General features: G+C 40.4%; 1 protein-coding gene across 2 annotated transcripts; it reads right to left on the reverse strand.

Moving 5' to 3' along the window:
• Positions 1-148: 148 nt before the first annotated feature.
• LOC109482673 (E3 ubiquitin-protein ligase SMURF2-like) lies at positions 149-27,923 on the reverse strand. 2 transcript variants are annotated; one of them, XM_019785501.1, is made up of 19 exons: positions 27,753-27,923; positions 18,690-18,728; positions 17,192-17,300; positions 13,942-14,075; positions 12,457-12,522; positions 11,749-11,854; positions 10,351-10,434; positions 9,616-9,890; positions 8,692-8,776; positions 7,526-7,684; positions 6,795-7,017; positions 6,287-6,390; positions 5,840-5,954; positions 5,285-5,463; positions 4,303-4,440; positions 3,945-4,065; positions 3,417-3,618; positions 2,857-2,941; positions 149-2,411 (listed from the first exon to the last, which is right to left on the reverse strand). In XM_019785501.1, exons 1-19 carry the CDS (start codon positions 27,883-27,885, stop codon positions 2,312-2,314), a joined length of 2,457 nt encoding a protein of 818 aa, XP_019641060.1. In that variant the 5' UTR covers positions 27,886-27,923; the 3' UTR covers positions 149-2,311. The 2 variants fall into 2 exon arrangements, with proteins under 2 accessions (XP_019641060.1, XP_019641068.1); XM_019785509.1 differs by lacking the exon at positions 11,749-11,854 and adding an exon at positions 11,923-12,001 and having other exon boundaries at positions 2,312-2,411.

The following is a 27,923-nucleotide window of genomic DNA, read 5'->3' on the forward strand; positions in this document are numbered from 1 at the left end:
CAATCGAAGAATGCTCACGCCCGAACTAGTAATGAACCGAGCACAATTCTAAATATATCACTAATGTACTTGCTAACCTATTGAGAATGCGTTATGTCTACTACTTTTAACACTATTCAAAGAAGACAAACGACATAAAAAACTGAGGTAAAAAATGAAACCAAACTTGGGTTTTATTTTGTCTGTACACAATTGTGGGTCATATTACATGACAACGTGTCACCTTAGGCTCTGCGGCTGGACCAAATTGTACATGTTCAGTGGAGAGATATACACATAAATTACTGTGAATTATGAAATAATTTACACAATATTATCATATCTACTAAATATGCATACTTGTACAGAGAGGCTTAGTACCTATACACATGCCTACACATTCACCACTTCATGCTGTGTGAGGTGAGAATATGAGGAACATTTCCACAATACTGGCATCGAATAGACTAACTAGGGAGGGTGGCACTGCAGAGAGAAGCAGACATTGGCACTTATGTACAGGTCCAACAGACGACAAAAGTAGCACATATATGGCCAGTTATAGGGATACTCATTTCTGAATTTTGTTAGCTTCCTCATTAAAAATTTCAGCAGCCATTATGATTAAAATTAGGGCCTCTATAACTTTTGGAACAAGGTTTAACCAAGTACTGGCAGTAAATACTGTAAAGTTTGGACTGCAGTTCCATGGTTACCTGCAAGGAGCTGTCTATGTGCCACTATTCTAGTAGTGTAGTTCTGGGTCTATATCAAATTACTGGTATACACACAAAATGATGGTCTATAGATGGATTTTCATTAAACCACCTTTGACATGACAGTATAATTGTTAAGAACAGTAACTTTTTAACACATAAATAAGTGGATCTAGCAATGGGCAATGACAAGATGTACTGAGAATTTTTTGGCGTGTTCAATTTTAAGCAAGTCTGGCAGTTTTGGTCTGAATCACAAAACCTACCTTTCCAAACATAAAACTGGGTACGTATCAGCTCACATTTATATCTGGAAACATGTTTTACTAAAGTAAAGACCTACTATTTTGCCTACCACACCAGAGTTGCTAGAATGTAGCCCCATCAAATGAAACCATTTTACTGTATTTACTGTGGAAACCATTAGAAAATATACCTGTTCATCTGGAATAGACAAAGTGTTTTACCGGTATGAAAACTGTGGTCATAAAATATAAATTTCCTTTTCTTCTTCTGTGTTTTCCTGGCAAGCTCACCGCATTTTCTGGAGTTACTAAAATACCTGTTGAGCTATATATATATTAATATTTATGGAAAGTGCAGATTGAAAACACACAGCTTTAGGCAGTTCACCACGCAGCATTTTAAGAGTCTAATCCACCCATGCCCACCAAAATGGTATAGCCCAAATGACAGACAAACCTGTCTTCCCTTTGACTTACACTATACCACTATCACAAGAGGGTGGTTTTATCAGCATAAAGAAATAGCCATGAGGCAGCCACAAGCCACAATTCAATACTACATTTTACTGTGAGGGTTTTCTTTTAAATAATGGTTATGGTTTGCAAATTTTGACACCAGTTAACATGCAGACAAGCCTCCTCCTCATTGAGTTCTATCTACATAAACCTACCAAACTACACTCTGTTTGGAACACCAGCCAGGAATCTACTGCATAACCTATTCTGTGCAAAATTTGGCAGACAGGAATTGAGGGGAGAGGGAAAATAATATAATGGACACAGCATCTTCACTTTGGCTAAAAAAACTGTTGGGTACATTTTGCACTACATACCAACAAGTTGTTCTTTTTTTTCTTAATTTCTTTAAAAACATGTTGTGTTTTTTTTATACAGGATAGAGAAAAGGGTGTGAAGAGACACTTAACACAAGACTAAGGCTGGTGTGACAAACAGAATTATTTACAATCTTAGTGAAAATTTAGGGGGAGGGCTAGAAAAAAAGCACAGTTTATCAAGTTCAGTAAGTGCACTGCCTTGTGTCATGCTAAAAGCTTGGCTAACTAAGGCACAACCAATTCACATAGCAGTGTCGCAGACTTTCAAATAAATTAAGGAAGCTCAAAATTTGTACAAAATTGTTATGAAATGTCCATAAACTTGGATGATCTCTCTTTTTTTCTGTTATGCACATATACACAATACAGCATCTGTGTAACCATTTCAATTCTTGCTTTTATATGCACAGCCCAACCCCCGCACAAGTGGAACATTCTATAATTGAATACAACAGTCAGATACTCTTCCTCTTGGAACAGACCACTCATGAAGGGGGAGGGCAGGGTAAAAACATGTTGACTTGCAGGTTTTCCATCACTCCACAGCAAATCCACACGTCTCTTCCACAGCACAAGTTAGTTTTTCCAATAGTTTCTCGTAGTTCTCATATGGAGGGATATCAATACGGTTGAAGCTGAAACGGGGCAGAAAGATGATGTCACAACGAGCAGATCACAGATAATACGTACAAAACATGATACTTTCACTGGCTACTATATTTCAACAATAGGTACGTTTTAAATATTCTTAGTGCAAAGCCTAAGTAGATAAGAATACCCAAATTAGAAAATTCAATGGTTATGCACCTTTGATACAAACTTTTAACTTCATTCTTGTGAGGACAAAATTTCCACAAGCAACGCATTAGCCATATATACGTTTTGAGACGAAAATTAAAATGGCCAAAATGCCAAAGAAGAACAGTCGAAGTACAAAAGAATTCTGATGTATGTGGACTGGTGTTTGTGTCAATGACAAAATTATTATCTAAGTTAAAGGGACCACAAAAAAATGGCCAAGTGGTTCTTATGTAGTTCTGTAGAGTCAGGCATGTTTGTCTGTACGTGACTTTGTCTTACCATGTGTGAGCCTTGGGCAGGTTATCAGTACTGGCATCAATCTGGTGGATTGTGAACAGCCTGGGGCCTGCTGCTCCTGTGGAACCTGGGAGGAAACATCCAACACATCAGGTCAGCTCTTTCTACACACTACCAGTTTTAGTTTCTGAAAATTTTCCCTGCTATGGCTGCAAATGACTTTCTAAAGCTCCTTTATCTCCCATGCATGCAACAATGACAATGACATACAACAGTTCCTGAAGACAGTCCATGATAGGCATTATTCAATGAACAAAGATGATTTTGACAAAAAGTATACTCCTCTGGTGTTAGGCAACATCAAATCTTGCAACCACTTAATTCAGTTCAATGCTGCCAGTGATGTTACGGTGAGCATGGCAGCCAGTTTAGAACCTGGCACCATGGCTCATGAAAAATGATCTTTTGTTAAGCAAACAAATCCAAACATCAATAACTTGCAATTGTATGTAGTAGCGATAATTATCTATTTTAGCTTCTCAAAAAAAGAGCCATGGTGCCCGGTTACATGTAAAAGAAAAAGGAGTAAGAAGCCTCCTTACCTTGTAGAGCCTTGAACCCCTGCAGAGGGACCCGAGATGAGCCTGTGACAAACTGGAGTAAGCGCGCTCTTCTCTCATCATCAAATGACTCCACGGCGCGCCAGAACCACTTGACCACAGAGGAGTCCGGCGTGCAGTGCTTTAACCTGGTGTGGGCCTTCCAGTCATCAATGTCGATCTTACCTAAGCCTGTCACCATCAGCTAAAAACAACACAGAAATGTCCCTTAAGTCATGGGAATTCACTATGACTTCTAAGAGCTTGTAAAGTTTGCATGATACTCACTAAACAATACCAAAACTTTTCTGAACACAAAAATCTATTAGTTCAAGTGATAACTTTTGAAGGTAAACCAAAATCCAATGACTATACTCTGATGACCTAAATAAAAAGCAGTCATCAGACTGATTTGAGAATTCTTTGAACAAAGGCTTAGATGCATATTGAAAAATTGGTCATAAAGAACTTATGCTAAAGTCTTAGAGGGGCTTAAAAACATGGAGAAAGGTAAGGAATGAGAGTCTTTACCTCCAGCTCTTTCTCATCAAAAGGTCTGAGCAGATGTGGAGGGATGATCTCCTGTAGGCCCTTCTGCAGGGACAGGAACTGGGCCTCGATTCCATGCAGGAACCTCCACTGTACATACAACCTGGCAGGGCAAGGAACAACGTGAATATGAGTGGAGCAACAGGGCCATCTGTCTGCTTACAACAGAACTGCAGCTAACCTGCTCACTAGACCAAGTTTTTAATGGGGTAATAAAAATGTTTGTCATCATCAGTAACAGCATAAACTGTGTTTGCTTCCAAAAATTACATAGACAATGCATAAGCCTGCACATTCTGTAATTTTTACATTCCAAGAGAATGGCAAGATAAGAACATACTTGACATATTCCTTCTTGTTGTCTTCAGTGACAGGAATGTCTGAGCCGTTGGGTTTGAGCTCGTGGGTCTGGAGGGCACCAAACGAGTCCTGCTCCACACAGAAAGAGTTGTCCAAGATGCCTGTTATATCGTTTTCTCTGCAACAATGCATGGACAAACACATGTTGAGGAAATATCCATCCCTGCATTTTAACACTTCATGGACTATCACACTTGAAACACATTAAAATTTCTTTTATTTCTTCAGTCAATTCACTAATAAAAGAGACACTGTGCCTGGGTATTCAACACTTGTTGCTCACCCCTTTAAGTACTTACCAAAACAAAATGGCCATAGAAAAATAAAGCTGGGGTAGTTTCCATCAACAGCTCCTGACCATAACAAGTGTCTCAGTGTGCTACTTCAAATAAACTGTCAGTAGGGTCCAGACACAGTCTGACAATTCATGTAATTATTCCTAAGAATAGGACAAAACAAGTCTAGACTGCCATGGATTAATTGCAGCAACTTACAAACATTATCGTCATGTCTGGAAAGACAAGACCTGTGGTAGCAACCTGCACCTGAGCTATAGGCTAGTGCAATTAAGTTTTCATGGAGCTCCTCTATCACAAACTCATCAAACCAATGGACAGGCATCAACATTTCCTTTGTGTTGTTCCTATTGTTTCAACTGAAAACTCAATCATACCGTGCCACAAAATTTAGGTCCAGCAAACTCCAAAATGAATATTTACCTTTGGAACTTCATATCTCACTATTGTATCTGTGTATGTAACGATTACTTTCTGTTTGGGACCCCACTGTTAGCATAACACCTAGCTTCTGTGCAAAGTAAATCATTAACACCTAGCTTCAGTGCACAGTGAACCAGTCATAACTGCCTAATGTAGATAACAGACAGACATCAAAATGTCAGCTCTTGTTTAACAAGCGGTTGAGAATAAAGAACTTTGAATCTACAGTATTTTCAGACTTACAGAATCCAGATCAGACTTCTGTGTAGATCAGGGTCCACTGACTCCATGTCGTCCAGTGAGATAGGCTTGCCGAGTAGCTGCTTATAGAGTGGGAGGGTGAAGCCTCCGTCGATGTAGTGTCCATGGAAGATGGCCATCCCAATAATCCGCCCAACAAAGTGGAAGTAGGACAGATGCTCCTGTAGGGAAATAAGAGGACCAATCAATCTCCAAACAAGAGATCAATCAGCAGTACAACCAACTCCAAATATTGGACGAAACCATACCAAGAAAAGAGACTTACAGCTCCCTCAAGCTAGATTCTAATGTTTGTGCATTCCTATCTGTAGGTAGAAAGGTAAAGGTCTGCAATTTTCGCATATATTTTTGTCTAATATCAATCTGGACTGAAAACACATACAGAATCCTCCATGTTTAATATTTTTACCTATCCTAATACTAGCTCCCAATTTATCTTTCCTGTTTTTCTGTTGAAACCCAGTTCACTACAGATACTGAAGCTACTGTGTTACACCGAAGGGCATTTATACTGACTGTACAGCTACAGAAACTCACAGGGTTGACTCCTGAGTCAGGGTTGATCTGTAGGGTGTAGTCCGACTCGCGGGAGTACTGGAACAGGCCGTAGTACGGGTTCAACATCTCGTGGGACAGCAGGTACAACCACTCTCTGTAATGGGGACAACAAGCTTGGTATCAACAACCACTCATGGGACTGTGGAAAAGTGGTTAGTGGTGGAAAAGGGTTGCTTGACTGTCTAGTAGTATAACAGTAAGTCATAACCAGCAACATATCAAACCACACTATCAACAAAATGGTTACTGTTGTCAAATGGTTACAAATACTACTTTCCAATAAATTCTATACACGTTCACATATTGTACCACAAAATCTGACACAACACCCCCAACAACAGGAAACACCAGATGCCATCACTTAACTAAGGTTTGACAAAACAAAACGTCAGAGAATTTAAAGGTAGATACAGGTGTCTGACGTACCTGGCAACCCCTCCATAGTCCAACCCTTCCTCTCCCTTGAACTTGACCATGAGTCTCTTCCTGAGGTCTTTAGGCCTCATCTTCATCACCTGTCTGTACGACTCCTGGGTGGGAGGAGGCAACCAAGTTTGGGTGGTTAGTTTCCAAATTTGATACTAATCTCAAACCAATGCAATGTTCAGCCAACATGCTACATTTCACCCTATTATGTATACTATGAGTGATGCAAAATCTCTGAATTCAGGGAACACAATTTACCCCATCAGAGATGAGCTGTAACAAAGAAGTATGTGTGCATACTGTGAATTTTAACTTTGCAGTGGTTTTATTTTGCAGTTTTCAAAGTGAATTCTCCACAGTGGATATACATTTCGAATTGTGTTGCTACTGCAGTACAAAATGAAAAAAAAAAATATGCAGCGAAATAGCACCACTGTGTAACTGAGTGAATTTACAGCTATCTGTTGATCGTGAAAAGGCAAATCTGGGGAATCTGTGACTGTCTCACCTCGAAGATCTCCTCCCTGGACACCTCGATCCTGCAGTGTCCTGCCTGTGGCTGCAGCTGCGACAGTTCTGCCCGCAGGTTCTTGAGTTTCTGGTGCAGGTCCCTCTTGTACTTGGGCGGCTGCTGCTCCAGGATGTGCAGGTCACAGCCGTGGAGGGAGGGGGGTGCCTGCTGGGGCAGGGGAGGGGCCGGCGGGGTCGTCTGTTGTCTCTGCTGGTGTTTACTGTGCAGGGAAGAAGTACCATGTCAGCAGGACCAAGGTGTACTTCAATTCTCTCCATCTCATCTATCCCTTAGTATAAGTATTTGACCGTTGTTGGGACACCAACAAAGATTTGACACCCACTTTCACTACCGTTCTCAGTTTTCTGTTTCTCTTAGTGTCATGTCATTCTATTCTCCTATATTATCCGTTGTCTTTTCCATTGCCAACCCCTACTTAAGTTTACTGCACTAGTATCCCCAAGCATGAGCTATACCTGCAGTTTAACAGATTTAGACATCATTTGGATCTGAAAACTAACAAATCTACTGCAAGCTTCCCTCAAGCAAATTACATAACAACAATTATTGCAGAGGCACTGGAAAAATGTTGAAGCGAGACTTGAACGTGAGGTAGTAATTGTGGCACTGTGCCATAAAAAATGGTCATGCAGGACCATGCAGGACAATGCAGTTTAGTGATAGACCACTAGGTAGCAGCCCTACATCACAAGTCATCACATACTTACTTGAGAATATTATGTAGATTAGAAGACAGTCTAGGATCTGTGAACTGGGTGGTTCTGTTGTTGTGGTCGACGAAGTATACCCTTCCTGTGGCCGTGTGTCGGATCTCCCAACCAGGAGGCAGCTGCCCCAGGTCCTCTTCACTGATATCTCCCAGGTCCCTGCATAAGGAAATTTGTATTGTTACATGTACTCCATGCCCAGTCAAACTGTATTTCCATAACTTGGAGTACAGCATCAGGACTGGTACACTGATATAAATAACAATAAGTTTATGTGCTAAATGTTGAGGGGGCACACCACAGTTTATTTCAGGTTTCAATTCAAGGCCTCATACACTCTAGTCTAGCAACTGTCCCTTCCAGGGAATAAATATGAAGCAAAAAGGGTATCCCTTCAGCTACATGACCAACTTGGTTCTGTTTCTTCAACTTTGCATCTGCTAGACCAGGGACATATTGTCTGCAGACAGTCTTGTTTGAGGTTGAAGCTTGCCTCCAGGCAGTGGGTACTTCAGACGGCGTGCACCGGCGCACACGACAAACTATACGGAACGAGCCATTACCACTGGGCTCGCTGATGTCCAGTCCTGATGGTGTATTACAGGTTACATCCTGTCAGCCAGTGCTAGGCTCTATTACAGCTATCAGCTACACAGAGCGTGGAGTGTGAGTGGTAGAGATCTGCTGTTTCCTACAGACTAAAAGCATCCTGCCACCCCTTTGCCCTTCAACTTCCCAGCTAGTATTAACACTTTCCTGTAGGCCAAAGTGTTCCTGGAAGGCAGGAGGAAGCACTACAGACTGCACGTTTTTGGGGATGTTGTAACAGATGGGAGATGTTATAGCCTAGCAATCTGCAAGTCATGTATATGCTACTTTTATTCGAGAACTTCTTCCAAATAGCCAGATGGATGATACTCTAGTTGTACACTTTTTATCATAATCTTTTGAAAGAAGTTCAACATGCTCATTTCCTTTTGCAAGTAAAAGCACGTCAGTACATTCCATTAATGCCACAACTTCTGTCATCCATGCACAAGCTTCAATATGCTATCATTTTACTTTACATAATTGTGTCATCAGCTCTAATCATATCAATTATGCAGCAGGAAGCAGGAAGATTAAGGTTGACCATATCACGGCCACCTGAGACCAGACAGACTCACCTGGGTACCCTGGGGTCGTGCCAGGTGCTGACACCTGTCTGTGTGTGCAGGAAGTACACCTGTCCCTGCTGGGTCGTTCTTTGTTCTGGGGTGAAGTAAAGGGCAAGACACACGGGTCAGACAACAAGGGTGCTAACTTTACCTCACTTAGACAGCACACAAATTCGAAGGAATGATAGCAACACTTTATATCTAGAAAAGGACCAAAATTTGAATAAATGACATCCATCATATTTAAACTGCGGTTAGTGTTTTAAGCGATGGAGGCAAAACAATACACTTACAATATATTTATATTTCTTTCAAATAATAACCTCCATTGAACCTTCATTGAATGTAAGTAAAGCTAGGAAGCTGTTGCACAGCATTGAACAAAAAATATCTTCGAATTATCGTATTATGATAATCTTATCTTCTGGGGTGACGCGGGTTGAAGGGCATGCGCACAAGTTGCTGGGTGAGAGACCTCAAAATTAAAATGAGCTAAAGAACTTTAAAACCCTTTCTTGGGTGGGATTTTTGCTGAATTCTTGGCATTTTTGTGGTGGGTTGTACAGTGTAGGGTTTTGAGTGAATGTTTTTGCAAAAAAAATGAAGTTTTTCTATGAAATTGCCTTGTTATGGGCTTGTCTGTTGCCATACACCCCTCCTGCCTCCTGCCTTGGTATCGACCTAAAATATGGGGTCAAAGTGCACGAATTCTTATAAACAAGGCTGTACCTCGAGAATAGCCGACCACTTTTTTCCGAAACTTGTTGTAGTTACATATTATTAAATTGGCCAACACGTGAAGGTGAGTTTGTGTGACAAAAACTTCGTAAACTATAGATATGATGCCCATTTTCATGTCTGATTTAGCATATGTTTCAATGGAGAACCCTTTCAGTAATGTCTCCCCTTCTATCTCTGACAACAAAATCTCACCATAGCCCTCAGGAAGCTCCAGTCGGTGCAGTTCCGATCTATTTATATAGTTCCGATGTCTCTGTGACGATCTTCGTCTGGACACGCCGTTATTTCTAGAAGAGTCTCCCTGAGCAGCAGCCTGTTGTTGTTGTTGTTGCTGTTGTTGTTGAGCAAGCTGTTGTTGCAATTGTTGTTGTTGTTGCAGCTCGAGAAGCTGGCTTGCCCGTCGTGCCTGTCTTTCCTCGTTTTCCCTGTCTCTATCTCTACTACTGGGCGTGTATTCTATGGCCGGTCTGTGAAACAACAGGACACACAAATGTCAACTTACAGGTACACACACATAGTACGTGTAATGTAGTTCAAAATGTTATAAAAAGCTTTTATTTAAGGGGGTATGATATGTTATGGTGTTGAAATTGTAAGACTGTACTGTCTTACGGTGTGGTAACAATCATTGTAGGTCATCATACGATTTTGATGTTGTAGAATTTGACAGCAGGCTGTGACAGCATCAAATGACAACAAGGACCTAAGATGGTTTTTCCATAACAATACACCTGAATTTTGTATTATATAAGCACAACTTTTCCCAAAATGTCCTGTTTGCGATCGTACAACAATCGTGAGCAGGCTCGTAGTGAGACGCATTTTCAGATGTGTAGTAACATCTAAGTTCTGAAGGACTCCAGCAACCATGATGGAAAGTTGCCAGACGTAGACCAAACTGGTGCCAAATATTTGCCATGCTCTGACCTCTGTGGTCTGTCCCACTGTACAGATCTGGTGATGTGGTTCAGGTACTGGACCCGCCCTGACGACGTTCTTCTCTCCTCCCAGCTGGGACACAACAACAACACAAACAACATGTCATCTTCAGTAAACAACAACACAAACAACAGGTCATCTTCACTAAGCAACAACACAAAACAACATGTCATTCTCTCTACACAACAAAAACAAGTCATCTTCACTAAACAACAACACAAAACAAAACATCATCTCCAAATAACAACAGAAACATGTCATCTTCTCTGCAAAACACAAAACAGAAAGATTCACTAAAATCGCCTTTTCAGTCATTTCACTTCTGTAAAGACTATTTTGCATCACTGCTCAACCAAAGATCCTTCAGACTTTTATTGTAGGGCTTGGAGTAATGCTAAACCAAGTATTTCCTTACTTGAGACCTATCACAGTTGTGTGCAAAATTTCCATATTGTATTTTGACCAAAACAGATCATTACATTGAAATTTGTGACATTATTGTTGAGGTTAAGTTGCCCCATCCCCAATTTCTTTCCCATACTTTTGAGTTGGAAAGGTGACACATTTACACTATATTTTCAGATCGAACTAGTCTTCTTATCACAAAAAACATTAAATAGTGCAAATGAGTACTCCCCAAAATTGGCTAATAATCACTAAAATCTGTTGTACATATGCTGGCTGCCAGCCCCATACAAACATTTATTACATCACCAATCATACCCAGTGGAAATGACCGTCCCATGAGGATCAATTTTGTCTCTGAACCAACTACTCAGTATCAAATTTACCAATCTTATCATGCAAAAAAGACTAATGACTTGGGGGAATTGATTTAACCCAGACAAATGAGACTTCTCTCTTTCATAATTACAACAATGCAAGTCTGGCACTTGCCTTTCTCCCAGTCATTTTATGTTAATCAACAACTTGGCTGTCAAATGACTAGGTTCTAGCATTTTCTACCTCCATGGTTCTAGGTATGCCTAAAAATGCCTTTGAAAAATTCCAACATTAAATTTTTGACATAAAATACAGCTTGATTTGTTGAAAGAGTTTCTAACCAGAACTGTTGAATACTTTTGAAGATTTTTGCAATTTTGCTTTGTACTTATTTTAAGACTCAAAACTTTCATACCAGTATTCATCAAAAAGTGTCAAGGATCTGTGAACCAGATTTTGATGCCCCTATTTTATGTAATAAAAACTGTAGGCCATCTGATGAAAAGAACATAAAAACAGTTCACAGCACTCATATGATATGGAGTCCTCTACAATGGCACAACCAGCAAAAATAGTGCTCAGACAACAGATGGGTAAATAATACTTGACACTTTCATCTTGGACAGCTTCATATGAGTGCAACCACATGACAGCTCAACTTACCCCTCTGGAAGCTCGTTGGCATCTAAACACACGGCTGTGGGGATGCCTCTGTGGTCAACAACCGCACTTCTATCCCCTATCCCTCTGTCTCGTGACATTAGGCTCACTGGAGCAGTGAAAAAAGTACCACTAGTTGTGCATGTGTTTACTGTTTCTAGGACTCTGAATACAGACCTAGTGGAAAGCATCCCTGTGTGGTCCACTACTGCACTTCTGTCCCCCAACCCCGAGCCATCTCGGGCCATTATACTCACTGTGGATGGTAACACATTTCATAGGGTCAACAACTGGTCACACCGGAGTGTACAGGCAGGTCTACATGTGCTTCACGGATAAGACTTAGAGGGACAGAAGTGCTGTAGCACTTGCACACATCCTCTCTTACTTAGCACTTCTACTAAATCAAAAACTGTGTCTTCTGCATATCCTGGACTGGAGGCATAACAAAAGTGACAAACACCATCGCATTAGTATAGCAAGTATTATAACAGGGCATTACTCTTTATTGTAGACCCCAAAGTATCGCAATGTCCAATCCGTATATGGGTCAATATGTAAAGTCATTTTTTAATGATAAAACAGAATAAGATACTTATCCATAAACATGCTAGAAAACTGCCATAAATGCAACAGATTTTACTTCATCATTACAGTTCAGTTTCTTCAGTTGTTCCTCCAGTAATGTTACTTGAGTAATGATTGACTCACCTACTACTTGGCCCCTGATATTGTCGTTGTCGTCAGGATTCTTTTTACATAAGTCTAATCTCTGATCTGTGGGGAAAGCAAACAGATTCAGATAACTTTCCTTCATTTGCCAAGATGTACAGAGTTGTGAAAATAACACTTTATTCATAACCCTACTCATAAGTCTAGAAAAGTTCTGACATCACATTTTGTAGTAAATTGTACTTAAGAAACTGTGGAGAGCGGACAGTGATGTTTCTGAGAATCTGAGTAGTTACATGTATTGATGAATGGCTGAATGCAATAATCTAGTATATGTTGAGTCCTTCTGTGTTAATTGCTGATAACCTGTCTGTTCCCTGCTGTAACCTGGGACTCTCATGTTACCCTACACCAGGTGGCTTCCCCAACAGTCACATTCAGCCTGGGGCAACATCAGCACTTTGCAGCCATCTGTCATGATTTCTCATCATATTATCAACTTCAAATTGTACCCCACTGGGGGCACGGGGTGTGGATTATTTCATTTGTCCAGTCTGCAGCCCAAAACTGGAGACGAGATATCACCCCTGTCCCTTAGGAACTTGTATCTGAAGACTCACTTTGGGATTTACCCATGTTTCTCTTAACCTTTACACCTCTGTCCCTGTGGTACAGGTGACCAAGGGCATCTCTGTGCTTGTGTTGGAAGGAACAAACTTTACAAAGAAAACATTCTGGTCATGCCTTGTTACAACACATTTCATTTTAGCCTTGGAAAAGACTTTCACCATGATATTTGTAACTTTCCCAAACTAACTGCTGAAAACTGTGCCAAAAGTTGATGCATGCCAAATGATTCTAAAGTTAACCTTTTCATCACCCACTTTCACAGCAAGCCATCCACTGCCAATGAAGGCCTCCAGTATTTTAAAGTGACAAAGTGACATATTCACAAATGGATTCAAGCACGGGACCTTCAATCTACAACACTGAACTGTCCTCACATGACAACTTTAACAATTGCAGCTTTTTACTCTAGTGCAAATACATGTATTGGACATTCAGCATTCAGCCATTGCATGTATAGACTGAGCTGAACCACTGTGCATGTTTATTGATTTTCCGAGGTTCCAACTGACAAAGACAATAAGAATGGATAGTTCGACCTTGACTGGATAGACAGAAAATGGTGACAGCTGGGTGGCAGTTAAATTCTCGATGGTCATTCCAGAAGGTTCACAATGTTATAATCTTTTTTTTATAACACATGAAAGTATTCTGTATGCGGTATAGGGTTCATCAAATTTTCTCAGTAATACCTAAAAATAAACAGCCCATCACAACAAAGTAAAAAAAACGGTCACAAAAGTATGTCTTTTAGATACACATGTATAGAAATAGTTCAATTTTCTAAACTTTTCAAAATATCTCCATGTAATTTGCTTTTCAGTGAATGTTGAAACCTTCTTGATCTCCAGGATACATATGCATGTGGAATCCGTACAGTGGTAAAACCATACTTACACCCTGTGTCCTTTAACCTAGCGATAGCATTAGCCATGATGCGGACACAGCCCAGGAAGCCTGCACCCTGCTTCTTGTGCACCTTCTTATGGTTCCAGATGCTGATCGTAATGGAGTCATTCTTGCCAATGAACCTGAAGACAGACATACATTCGACAGGTAAGGAAGCGGGAAGACACAGGGTCAATGAGAATGGCAGCAGAATCTAACCCACTAACAAAGCCTTCAACATTGAACTTCATCTGCATATTGTCTCACGTGCATCAACCATTTTGCCAAACACAAGAGGGCACAACTACTTCATCTTCATTACTGCTTAGCCTAAATATAGAGAATTACTAGCAGCTGTACTTTTCCTGATGCACGTATTGGGTTCTTTAGTGTGTAGAGGCTTGACCTATTTTTAGGGGTATTGGACAAAAATTTTGTTTTGTTGTTAGCCATTAACAGTGTAGCTTTTTAGAAAGAGCTCATTAAACTGAACAAAATGGTTTTTGTTTGAAGTAAATCGGATGTTGTATGGCGGAGATATTTGTGATTTATGTCCCCATTTTGGGGTCGTCGTTGTTACGAAGTCGGTAAGATACGCCATTTTTATCATTTTTCATATGCTAATATCATAAAAACGAAACATCACACAGACTTCAATTCACTTGTACAATGCTCTATTGATATCATATTAAATGATGTGTAAAAACCAGAATCATTGCATCATTATTTACAGAAATACATAATCCTGAAATATTGAACAATATGCCCTTCGGGAGCACGCATGGAAACCGTTGATTTTGGCAAAATGCCAAAAATTTCTAAGTCCCCCTAATTACATATGCAAAACCACAATAATTCCACTATACTTAAACATATCTGATCCAAATTCACATCTAAGGGGTTTGGACACACACTGAATCCGAATTTACAATCAAAAGTGGCATATCTTATCTCCATATCGTGCTTTTATGACTTTATTGCCGTCGGCCTAATTAATTATGCGCGAATGCATTTTCTCCCATGTCTTTCATTGTATGTCAACATATTTCACATCTAGGGGGTTTTGGCACGTGCTGAATCCAAATTTGCTATCAAAATTGGCATATCTCATCATCTTACAGGTACTATTATGAATTTACACACAGTTTTATGACGTTCCCTCATTATATATGCATCGACAGATTTTCTTACAGAACATAGATGTTTTGTATACATTTATCCATCTTCTACTATATAAAACTTATCTTAAAACTTAACAATATTAAAGTCTATAGAGATCTATTGGTCCTAATCTTACTCATGTCCTTTTCTTCTTTTTCAGGTTCCTCTTGGACTTGACGGCACGCTGTGTTTGGGCGAAGTACCTGTTGTAATATTGCACATACTGTTTATCTATCTCTTCCCACCCATCTATCGTCGTCAGTCTCAGGTTGGCAGTAGCCTTCTATCTCTGCCACCATCATTTTTGTCACTACTATTTTAGGAGGGTTGTCCCAGCCTTTGTCCAACACATGACGTGTTATTCCAGCCTTTGCACACTCTTCTCCAACCTTGTTGGGGTCTTCCTTTTTCTTAGGTTTGTAAACTGAGCTTACAGGTGATGCAAGAAGGTTGTCCAGGTCTTCCTGTCCACACTCTTCAGCTTTCTTCCAAATTTTCTTCAACACATTCGAGCAGTACGTCGGCAGCTCCACAGCACTGTCGATGGCATGGACAAGCCCAGGAAGATGTTCGTTGACACTCATGCCCTGGTCACCTAGCCCACACTCCAGCAGAAGTAGTGTGGAGCATAGAACTGTTTCACAGTTTGCTGCAAAGAATAATAAAAAAAATGAAACTATATTAATTTAAATTATATATTTATATATACATACTTGTGTTTATATATGAATACCTGTGTAAGTACCTATGGCACCTGTACTAACACTAAGTAACAGTTTGTAAACAATTAAAAAAAAAATAAAAAAAAAAAAAAATTAAATGTAAGTAAATTTTAGGTTTTCACAAAGAATTAAAAAAATATGAGCATAAAGAAATGTTGTAATAGCGTGGCAATAAAAAGAAAAACAGATATTTCCTGTTAAAAAGAAATGTTATGAAAAAAATGATCTTATCCTGACCTAAGGTAAGGACCCAATACACAAACGTCACGCCCCCCTCCCACCCCATACGACGACACAACAGACGCGACGCAAACGAGCCCCAAAACACGTATACAACAACAAAAATATACATATAGGAACAAGATAACGAACTAATGTATCTTCAAGAAAATAATAATGCTTCGAATAGCGGAAAAGTCACGATTTATCCGGCTGGAAGCCTCATTTTTGCCGACGATTCACAGCTAACAACACACTGACATGTGCTTCGTGTTCATATGTGACATATCGAAGCAAAAACGGACAAAAGGGCACACAAAAACACGTTAAAACTCCCAAAATACTTGAATAAATACATTACCTGGTTTTTGGCCGGTCGTGATGAACTCTACGACGTCGGATGGCGTCAAATTTGCGGCACGTAGCTGCCCACGGCCGCCATTGTTGTTTACCCGGTTGAAGCCAAAATCGTCCGGAAAGTAACCCCATATTCCGCGCGTACAGCAGGATCGCACATATGCGAATCTTGCATCAAATTAAAGCTAATGTTCTGAATTTTCATATGATGGTTTCCTTTTAAAATTGCCCCGGGGGCAAGTTGTGGAGATATCGCACTTTGAAAGTTTCACATGCGGACAACTTTCGATCCTGACGTCGTACAGAAAAAAAGAAGGCATTTTTCGAAAGCTCGTATTCTTGGCTACAAATTAGTGGCTAGTTTTTTCTGGATTTTGCACACGGTACGCGCGGGCGGGCTCCGGCGATCAGCGCCTTCTTGAAATTTTCGGCACGGGGAGGGCGCGCACATGGCGCCGCCGGGAAAACTCGCGCGACCCGATCGGCGATTTCGCGCTTACCATTGAAGGTATCTTAATAAGACTTGGACAAAATAAGAGATAAAGAGTTCCTTCAACTACTGATACCAAATTTCAAGCATTTTTACTTTGTTATATACTCGTTTGAACGCTCTAAAATCGCCCCATTTTCGGTGTTTACCGGCCGCGTAACAGGTATTATATGGCGTCCAATACCCCTACTATTTTTTTAATGTCCACTCCATTTAGGACAATATGATACTGCAGTCCCTTCTCGTATTGTTCAAGATACGAAATAATGCAAACTTTAACACTATAAAGGAACCATGCTGCAGTACTTACAAGTCATAGTGTTGATTCCACTTGGGGTCCAGTGTGTTCTTACATGTGTCTGTGGAGTGGCACTGGCCTGACCCATCCACACTGATCTTGGCAAACGGGTCTGGTAATCCTGCAAACAATACATGGGACAATCAGGACTAAAACCTACACACATCACATGGACATTACAGAATACCAACTGAATTACTGATGTTTGGGGATAATGACACAGGATCCTACATTGTAAAAGAAAAAGAGAGAACGACAATGATTATACAACCAGGGATCTCCCCAGAAATTTAGGACAGAATGGAGGAGGGTGCGAAATATCGGTAAGTTTGACCAAAGAACCCTGGAAAAGGGTGTAAAAACACTAGTTTTGAAAATTAACAGGGTGGAGCTGAGATAAGGACTGGGTGGAGGAGCTCCACTGCTCCATTGTTTAGGGAGGTCCCTGATTGTAATTTGTAACAAATCAATGTCTGGTTGGTTTATTCCTTATTTATATTATCTAATCCCTATTTGTATGTTCTAAACCATTTAGATAACATATCGGTCTTGATTTATCAAATTTGCAAATTTTCATACCTACTTTGTAAAATGATTTTGTATATGAGCAGCGAGTGATGTCCCCAGACCTTACTTATAATTGAGAAGTATGTCCTACATTTGGAGTACTAGGGTCTGTTTTATTTTCTACTTTCTTCCTAAATGAGATCAGGAAAATGACCATTTCTAATGAAATACAACTTCTCTATGAGCTTATCTGACTTACAGTTATTTCACAGGATTACACTGGCTACTCATTATCTGTCTTGCCACAAGTAGGGTTAAGCTTGCAAAACTAAGACAGGGCAGTCTTACCCCTCTCATTTTTCTATTCAATTTCTATCTTCCATCCTATTGTACAGCAAGAATCTGCTATTGTGCACTCCTTTTTTTTTTGGGAAAAAATTTTTGAGATTACATTATTTACATCCCCATTGTGACAAGCTCTTAAAAAGTGGTAACCAAAAATTCCCAGCATATAAAAGAATAGACAGGCCATTTAATATGCCTGGGAATATCAGTCTGAATTCGTAATTCAACCCCTCTACTAGAACAGGTTTTGTCCAATGACAGCCTCATGATCAATCAATCATTGATGATGAGTGTTGATTTCTTTCTTCTCACAATAGTACTTTCTTTTAACAGAGACACTATCAATGACAAGAAATTTAACTAAAACTCTTCACTAAATTCTAGCTATCACTGGAAGGAAGTGTCTAATACTAGACTATTGCTGCTTTCTGTGCAGGTGCTAATTCATTAGTATTAGTTGTGACTACAGGTAATGAGGTCTATTTTACTCTTACTTTCCATATTGTCTGTCAGAAATGTGAGGAATATGTTTTACACTGTTATTGTAATACACCAATAAAGAGGCTTTTGTGACAGTCAGACAACTGTCTCCTCACAACTTTTTGATCACACAGATGCAATCAATGATGCGTTGAGCATAACAAATACCCATACTTACTGAAGAAGTCTTTCTTGGACACATTTCTGGCACATAACACTGCAAAAGAATAGAAAAACAACAATGGTTAGATAACGTTATCAACATCATTCGATAAAAACAACGAGAATATCATGTTTTCGACATTCAACAACAGACACTAGTCTGTAGAGCTTGTCTCCAGAGGACTGACATTACAGTAGAGACTCAGACATGTTCAATTAATGTTCCATCAATCATGATTAGACATTTAGAAAACAGTCATCATCTCAGGCTTGTCCAATGCAATGACAAAGGTTTCAGCACAGGTAGGGAGACTGTCACAGCATGCTATCTCTAGCGGGAAGAAAAGGGCACATTTGTCATGTCCTTGTAGCAGACCGGGAGTCTAGTCCAAAGGAAATAATAGGAAATGGAACCTTAAGCTTTGGAGACAAGGTTTTACACACATATCCTGCTAGGTAACAAGTCAAAACGTGATGGCTCTTTAACAAGTCAGGACAGAAGATATTCTTTGGCCTGGTACCATGTTTTCCAGAAATTTCAAGCCTGAATGCTAAGTTGGTAAGAAAGCTGCCAACTGTGCTGTAACATACACAATGTGAATAGTGTTTGACGACCACAGTACTTTTCCAAGCATATATTAAGAGTTCACAACCTAAAAATATATATCATAAACATGAATCTTAGAATCCCAGAGAGCATAATAAGTTGATTATCATTGACTGAATAAAAAACAGAAGCATGTGGAATGACAGGTTAGAAGAGGCAGACTGACAACCCCCCCCCCCATTGTTTCTAGAATTTGGCCAGCAGTCACACAGACAGACAGGTAAATCCAATGGCAAACATCCCAAAACCTTTTCCATCCTTAAAACATACTAGACAAAGGCAGTGTACTTCACAAAAGTTCTTTGTTCCTTTCAATTCAATCTAACAATACACATACATGGGCATAAGATGTGGAAGGAAAACCAATGGTATATACAGGTGTTGTCAACTTGCCATTGTCTTGTAGGAAATTAGCAAGATAAAGGGCAATCCAGACAGGTCCTCAGCTTGAAATAAGGGCATTTTCAAGTGAGACAAAAGCTAGACAAACACAGCGTCACCCATCCAGGCTACTCCAGACAGGCTCCTTCAGCAGGACGGCCCATTCATATCCATAACAAATCAAGTACTTACTGATGAGTTTGCAGTTCCCAATACACATCCCCATCACTCACCTGCACAGGTATCATTTGTGGTATATATAGTGATTCCAAATGCTTTGAAATGATCTTTTCACACATAACTGGACCTGTGCACTTTCTAGACTGTCTCGTGGTCAAAATAAGAATATACCATATATGACCAGAGTGGCAGGAATCAGGTATTATTTTCCTTTATTCAACTAAGTAGACATTTCCTGTCTGTCTATTGCCAGGGGGCATCTTCTTATCTGGTATTTTTGCTATCTTAGGGTAATCCCAATTTAGAAAGTTTCCTACAGAGTCTGTAGTAGAATGGATGAATTGGGTGGGTTCCTTGTTCTATGAAAAAGAACTTCTCAAGAAATATAACACTAAATCTTCCGACACCAAGCCTCTGGAGGCAGAGGTCTGGCCACAGAGAGACCTTGAGTCAGTCACCTAGACCACAGATGCTTGTCCTAATGAGGCATTCTAGGCAGCTGTGATAGGAACCATTCACATGTCCATGTAGGGACCAGCCAAGCATGTCTCCCAGGACCACAGCCCACAGCCTCCAGAAGTCAACCCTGGGTCAAGGTACACCTTGGATCAATATGCAGCAGGAACTGGCAGAGGAAGGGGGGAGGACAGAGAAAACAGATCATTACTGGGTAATTCTGGATGGGCTTCTGTGCACCATGTGTTTCTTCCTGTCTGTGATACTGTAGAAATTGTGATCCAACTTTCAGTAATGCAGTAGCAAGGGGAGGGACTTCCTAACATCAGTTCCAGCTTGCTGATGAGAACTAAAGATCAGTGAAATTACTGCAAACATCTATATAAAACATAACAAAACATTCATGATAATAACTGACATTCAGCAAACTAAGACTTCCAGGAGTAGCAAGGTCAAAGTCACTTCACAATAGCAAATACATGGGCTGTTGTGCTTCTTTGAACAGAATAGTCGTGTTTACCCTTGACTAAACGTTTCCTAAAACTGGTGAAGCCAGATTAACTAATTTAAGCATGCTGAATGGTTGAAAGCCCAGTATCAAGCCAACCCTTTCTCTGGTGGGGGTGGGAGCCATTGCCATTCATGCTCCCCCTCTGAAAACATTCTTATTTACCCCCACATTCCAGGCCACACTTCACATCTCCTGTGTGACACACACTCAGACGTGACCGACGTTTCGCACACACACCTCTCTGGCAGTTTCACAATGACTTTATTTCCCACCATAAGCTATAGAACAGTCACAAACCCCTCTGTCCCACATATACCCCAGTACAGAGTCTACAGACACACCACTACAAGTTCAGACTCAGAGCTAGCACAGGTGGTACATGTGTTTTGGGGCACCAACTGTTAAAACACAGACACGGGTCACTTACTGCAGACCACAATCAGGCTTAGCCTGGAACCACACATCATCAACCAAAACTCAACCAGGCCAAGTAACTTCATACATACACATTTTCTCACTCCTCACTTTGTCTTTACACTACATGTAGCAGCACTTAGCATGTAAAATGTCTCTTCCTCTTTGAATGCTGAACTAGTATGTACGAGCATTTATGTTTCAACTTCTGCGACTCTTGTCCCAAACCTTGCCACAGTAACTCACCTCTGATTTGAAATTTAAAGCGCTTCATTTGCACAGAAGGAAATCTATAAGATGATAAGATCTAGGTCCTGTGACCATGACAGGATGTTGGCAATGTTCCCATGTATACCACACCAGAACTGGGGCCGGCTGTCTGCACAGGGGATAAACAAAGGTTTGAAGGTCCATATAGCCCCAAAGAGAGTGGATTCAACACGAAGTAGAACTTTGGAATAAACTTCACCATTTTGCATTCCTTATCAAGTCTACAAGGTTCTCTACATCCTGCTGGGTGGTCTATTTTGCTACATTTAAGCTGCATAAATAATGTTCGTCCTGATATAGACAAATCCTGTTTCCAAGTGCCGTCAGAGAGCTCTTGAAGGTCAATAAAAAGAGAGCCAGCAACAGTAAAGACTATTTTCAGAAATATGAGGGAAGGACTGGGTGTTCCTGCCATTTGAATACGCATGCTTTGAAAAGAAAACTTCCGGTAGGATGGAGCGCCATTTTCAAAGTACCACTAACTCCGGCTACGTTATTTTTGGAACAGAGAAATGATACAGTTCCAAACCATGTCTGGCATGCACTTCAAGGTAAGGGCTTCCGCACACAACAGGTGGTAACAATTCAGGTAAAATATAACATACAGATAGCGTAATGTCATGTCTATCTTGAGAACGATAACTTTTTATCACCTACAGTAACTATTCTTCTTTTATTGGATAACATATCATAGATACATACGCCATCCCATATGGCATATGTTGCATATCTTACTCGCTGTTTCTCTTAATACAGATTTACATTCTCGTCCTGAGCTGGAACAACAAACAGTACACTCAAGCAAACAGAACTTGAACAAGACAAGCTGTTTCAGGGAGGCCAGGTTGTACTGTGGCCAGAACAAGCAACTGCTTAACTTTCTAAGTTAACCATACGAAACATTTGTTGTGCTTCTTGCATCACAAATCAAGGGTTAATGTACAACTGGTGTTTTAAGATTTTGCTGTAATAATATATGCATAATCAAACAAATCAACATATGAAAAATCCTCACTTCCCCACCAAGTAAGGCATCTAATCTAACAGGAACAGCACTGTCTCTTCCGTGATACAAATCTAACTGAGCTATTTTTATAGACTACTGATTATATTTCCACTACATAAATATAACAGACTGAAAGAACACCTTAGCCAAGGATAACATGTCTGTTTCCTTGTACCCAGTTCTGAGAAACAGGTCCTGTCTATCTCTTCTTTGGTTGATGTTAGTTTGTCACAGAAAAATGACAAACAGTAATTCTCAGTTCCTCAAGTACCCAGACAGCTGCCTCAGACATGGCCAAACTTGGTGCAACCAGCAAATATGTGGCTCACAAAAACTTGGCAGGGCCACGCTTCCTCCATGGAAATTTCACACAGATGCCTTTCCTATGCTGTCCCACTCTGGAAGAAACCTCCTGCATTATTCATCCTGTTCTTTTTCCTTTTACCCTTCAGGCTAGCATACTTTATCGGCAAAGGGACAGTTCATACTGAACTTGCGAGCCAGTTTCTAAAGGAACATTTCACAATAAATCTTTAGGAATTGGAAATTAGATTTAACAACATAGAATTCTTGCCAATTGTGATATATACTGCTAATGTTAATATTCATATTTCAATATAAAAATGTCATCACAAAACCCAGTCTATAACTCAGCTGCTATAGCTTACAGTAATCCAATAATGTTTACTTTTATGAACAATGACAATACAAAACAATTTTTCCTGACATCACCTATTCAGTGGTAGATTGCTAAATAGCATTATAAAAGAACACACAATATAAATAAAACCTAACAAATAAACATTGACAACTTTCTTCATGCTGCCTTTACATTTTGGTGAAACTAGATCTCTGACTGAGGCGAAACCGAAGTCCGAAGAGCAAACTTTAGGGTCTGCCTTCTGTAGTGGCATCTAGGCACCCTACACCCAAACTAACAAGGGCACATGACCAGACTCTAATTTCCCAGACTTCCTCCCCACTGTATACAGAAGCTGTCAGGTATTTATCCTGCTCTTCATCACACAGGTTTAGTCTCCCATGCCATGACTCACACGCCAGAGTTATACAGACTTTTCTTTCTCCACTCTGTGTCCCACTTAGCTCTGAGTTCGTGCTGGCTTGTTTCTAGGCTGCAGACCCTCCTACACACCCATGCATAGAATTCCAGGTAGTATGACACAATCGCAAAGGTGTCTATGGTCATTTCAACATTGAACATCTCACAATTGTCCTCAATTTTACATATCCATGTTCATAAACTAAGGTGAATGAAAATTGATAACCTCCCTGTAGACGAAGCCTTTTGGCACTAAATTTGTATTGGCTACATGATTAGGCAGCAGGGAGAAGGTTAATCTTTTGTTTTCCATGTTTTATATCCTTTTTAGATGACAACAAAATTTTAGAATCGCATGAGAGCTCTTCAAAAATCAACAACAGCAGGAAGTGGCAACAGTCAGACTATTTTCTTATCTAGCCGCCGGTTTGCTACAAAGAAACAATCACAATCTACCATACAATTCTTTTCCACAGCTATCATGATCTAGACCTGTCCAGACTATTTCCCATACCCTGCCTATCTCATCCTTTCAGTGCAAGCCAGGGGGAGAGGCCCAACTTCCTTCGCAGATTAGCAGCCGTCCTGTCAATATTCTACTTGCAGCCAGCCCCAACAACGTGTACAGCTCTTGCCCAGCAACCACTGCAAGATAACTGTATGTATGAGCATACCCTCTAATGGGGACTTGACTTGCTGGGTACCATTACCAGATAACAAAACCACTGAAGTCTGTCTGACAGAGATGGACCGCACTTCAGTCCTGAGTATGTTCCATGTAGGAGAGGTTGTCAGTGTAAATCCTACAGACTTGTCTACGAGGTTAGATATCCTTGGTCAACCTAACCGTCCTGAGGGAAGGCGGGTGAACAATTACTGCCTGGCCTTTTACATGTACACTTTCAAGGGTTCAGACATAGAAGGAGCACTTTTTAGATGAATATTAATGCTAAACTGTGGGATTCATTCAGGCATTCCATGCAGAATTACTTAGCAAGGACCTAGATTTACCAACTAACGTGTCATGAGATATACCTTGTTTACACACAGGAATGAACCCAAATCAAAGGATATTCTAGAAGATGCAAACACTGATAAGGCAAGAGAAGAGACAAGATAACATTTTCGCATAATGGCCATATTGTTGCAGCACTGCCAAATACCCAGGGCAACAACCAGTCACGTTGGAATGTATCCAAGATCAAAAAACTAGGTGTTATTTTAGATGTGTACATATATTTACTCGGCTAATTGGAATGATATAGGTTCTTATGATCATTTTTTTTTGTAATTTCACACTGTTGATATTATGTGCCCTACATGTTTTGTCCCTATGTGTTGACTCTCTAACATCAGCTTTGCTGCCTTGAGAGTCAGTGTAATGTCTTGTTGCATTTTCAATAAATAAATAAATAAAAAACTAGGTACCGGTAAATATGATGAATTACAGCAAAATTGCTGAACTGACCAACCTCAATTTCACCGTCACTTCTATGCTCGTGAAAATCATTTGAGTGGCTCGAGTTTGCTGAATGTTCCCCATACAGGAGTTTGGAGCTTTGTGCAGGCTTTCAAAACTGACCAAAGCAACTGGCATACATGTATGTCCAACTAATACAACAAGAACTTGAAGTAGCCAAGTGTTTACTACAAACTCAGAGTACTTGTTTTGACCATACCACAGCTAAACTGTTTGACTACCACTTGAGGCGGCCTCTCCCTGTCTGAGAAAATGGTACTGGACAACACACAAGGACACCTACACACAGAACTGTCACCAACCAGAGATCATTTCCGTAATATGGCAACCAAGACCAGAGAGGTATTGGAATCCGGACTTACAAACCTTGTATTGATATTGTGATTTTTTAAATGACCTAACCCCAAATACATGTATTATTGTGATGTTATAGCACCCTACAAATTGACGGGTCACTCTCTGGGGTTTACCAAGTTGATATCAAATTGCTTTCCTGTAGGTGTATCCCAATGTACATTGTATTAATATATAGTTGTTAGTTAACTATTGTTTGGATCAACATTGCACACACCCCACATTAATTTTTCATGGCATGTTTGACCCTAATGACCCCAACATTCTATACAGCAATTACTTCATGTTAATAAACAATGACAGAGCAGGAAACAGGGGCTCTCCTGTAAGCCTAATAATATGGTACAACTTACTACAAGTCAATAAATTTTTCGGTGATCTGAAATGCCAGTAATTTTCCTTACCTAATTCTACTGTAAAATTAAATGATTCTATCAAATAATCTAATACCATTGACTGCACAGTGTATCCCTAACTTACAAGTCAACTGTGGACATGTTCTTGAGCTAAATGAAACATTACTAAAACCAACAGCAAACATGCCTTATCATACCTGTACCAACTCAAAATGCCATGCAGATTCGGATGTCTTCAAACTTGCTCACCGCAAATCCAACCCTCGTGACCTCTGGGTACAATGTGCATTGTTGAACGTACTAAGGTCTAAGCATCCTGACATGCATTCCCTAATCTCCTGCTAGCCTAGAATGGATTAAAGGGATCATCTGTCTTAACAGACACCATTACTTTACTTCCATCACTGAATGTAAGCTGGTACAACCAGAACTTTGTAACATTCCTGAATAAACATGGCACATATACAAATGTACAATGTATGCTAAAGTTCATAAGCAACATGCATACCATACTATCTACACTTGTCCTTGCTCTTACACTGATAGCTCAGTTCTGTTGCTCCATCATTTGTCAATACTGTCACGATTTATTGTTTTTGAATACACTTTCCAACCACGATAAGTGACTCAATACACTTACAGAAGCCCACATTTTCCAGGACAATTTCTGGTTACAGCACTCCTTCTCTCAATTACACCAATTATGTTGGTTCCCTGCCTCTGATCACCCAGTAGGGGTGGCTTTAGTTGTAATTACAACTGTGGATGAAACATGTGGTGAGTCAACCAGGTCTGAGGGGAGCTTGTAAAACGTCCAGACAAGCAGAGAGAGACCACACTCACAGCAGACACTGAAAAAACACAAGAAACTACATGCACACACAACACACACCACCTTCCAAAAAGGTCCTGTTTGCAACATCCGTGTAAAAAAAGAGCAAGGAATCTTGTAAGTAAACATGGCTCGTGTCCCAGCCAGCATTAGCAGTTTGTTTTCATTCCACCATGGAAGAACCCAGACTTTCATAGAGCTTTTTATGAAGAAGTCTGAGCCTTTTATATTGAACGTTTGGACTGGAAGCATTCAAGTTTGGCATATAAAAGATGTCATGACATGTACAATCTTCACAAGTTGCTAAATATGCCTTACACTTTGAATGCTTGAAATGAGATCGTAGGATATCATGGAATTAAAGATATTTCAAAGCACTTGACTACGGGTATTTTTGTTCTTGCCATACTACTACCAAGCAGGGTCTGCTGTACTATCATGATGTTAACTCCGAGTCCGTATGACGAACACATCTGACACATGGTGATCTGTCACTTCCGATCATTTTGACTTGTAGTTGAGTTCTGAGTCAGAATTCTTCGTTCTTGCATGGAAGTCAAGTCTATGTATCTAACGCAGGTTACATATTGTCTGGCTGACAGGTTATGTCAAGGTTGCATACCTAAGATGTCACGATGTCAAACATTGAAGACTTGAATTTATGATGTTAATGAGTTCCTAATTGAGTTTTGATAACGCCACATTGTCAAGTTGTAATGTTGATTTGGGTAGGTAAGATGTGTCAATTGAAACTATGATTCCAACGAAATAATCAATAATATTCCTGTACTTAAGCACCCCCCCCCCAACAGCTGCTTTGTTTTCATTTGCAGGTTAAAATGCTGAAAACCTTTGACCCCCAAGCAAACCTAAGGAATTCATTTTCCCACACATTCCTGACCGTTGTAGACACGGTACAGTCAACGGTGGACACTCCCTTTCTCATCTTTGGAACACAAGACAGGAGTCATGTCGGGACGACCACAGAAATGCAGGATCCTTGAGCCCCTCCAGTCCTGGACTACACACCACATAAATATGCACAACAGATTGCTCGGCGGTCGAGTCAATATTTCCAACGAGGCCACCCACAGAAAACTGCCCGTATCTTCCCAGAAACACCGTTTACGACCGTCATTTTCGGTAGATAAATAGACAAGAAACCACCCTACCTGTCAGACGTATTTTCATCGCCCCGTTCCTCGGTCCTCCCGGGCGAGACATGGCCAAATGTGAACCGTCGTTCCCTCTCCGAGCTTCGGACCCACCACCGACACAATGGCGGATCAGGCAGCCTGACGTCATGGGCGCAGTGCCCGGATGTGACTCAGGACGTCGTGGGC

This window comes from Branchiostoma belcheri, unplaced genomic scaffold, assembly GCF_001625305.1.
Source record: "Branchiostoma belcheri isolate BF01 breed outbred unplaced genomic scaffold, Haploidv18h27 scaffold11, whole genome shotgun sequence".
NCBI lineage: Eukaryota > Metazoa > Chordata > Leptocardii > Amphioxiformes > Branchiostomatidae > Branchiostoma > Branchiostoma belcheri.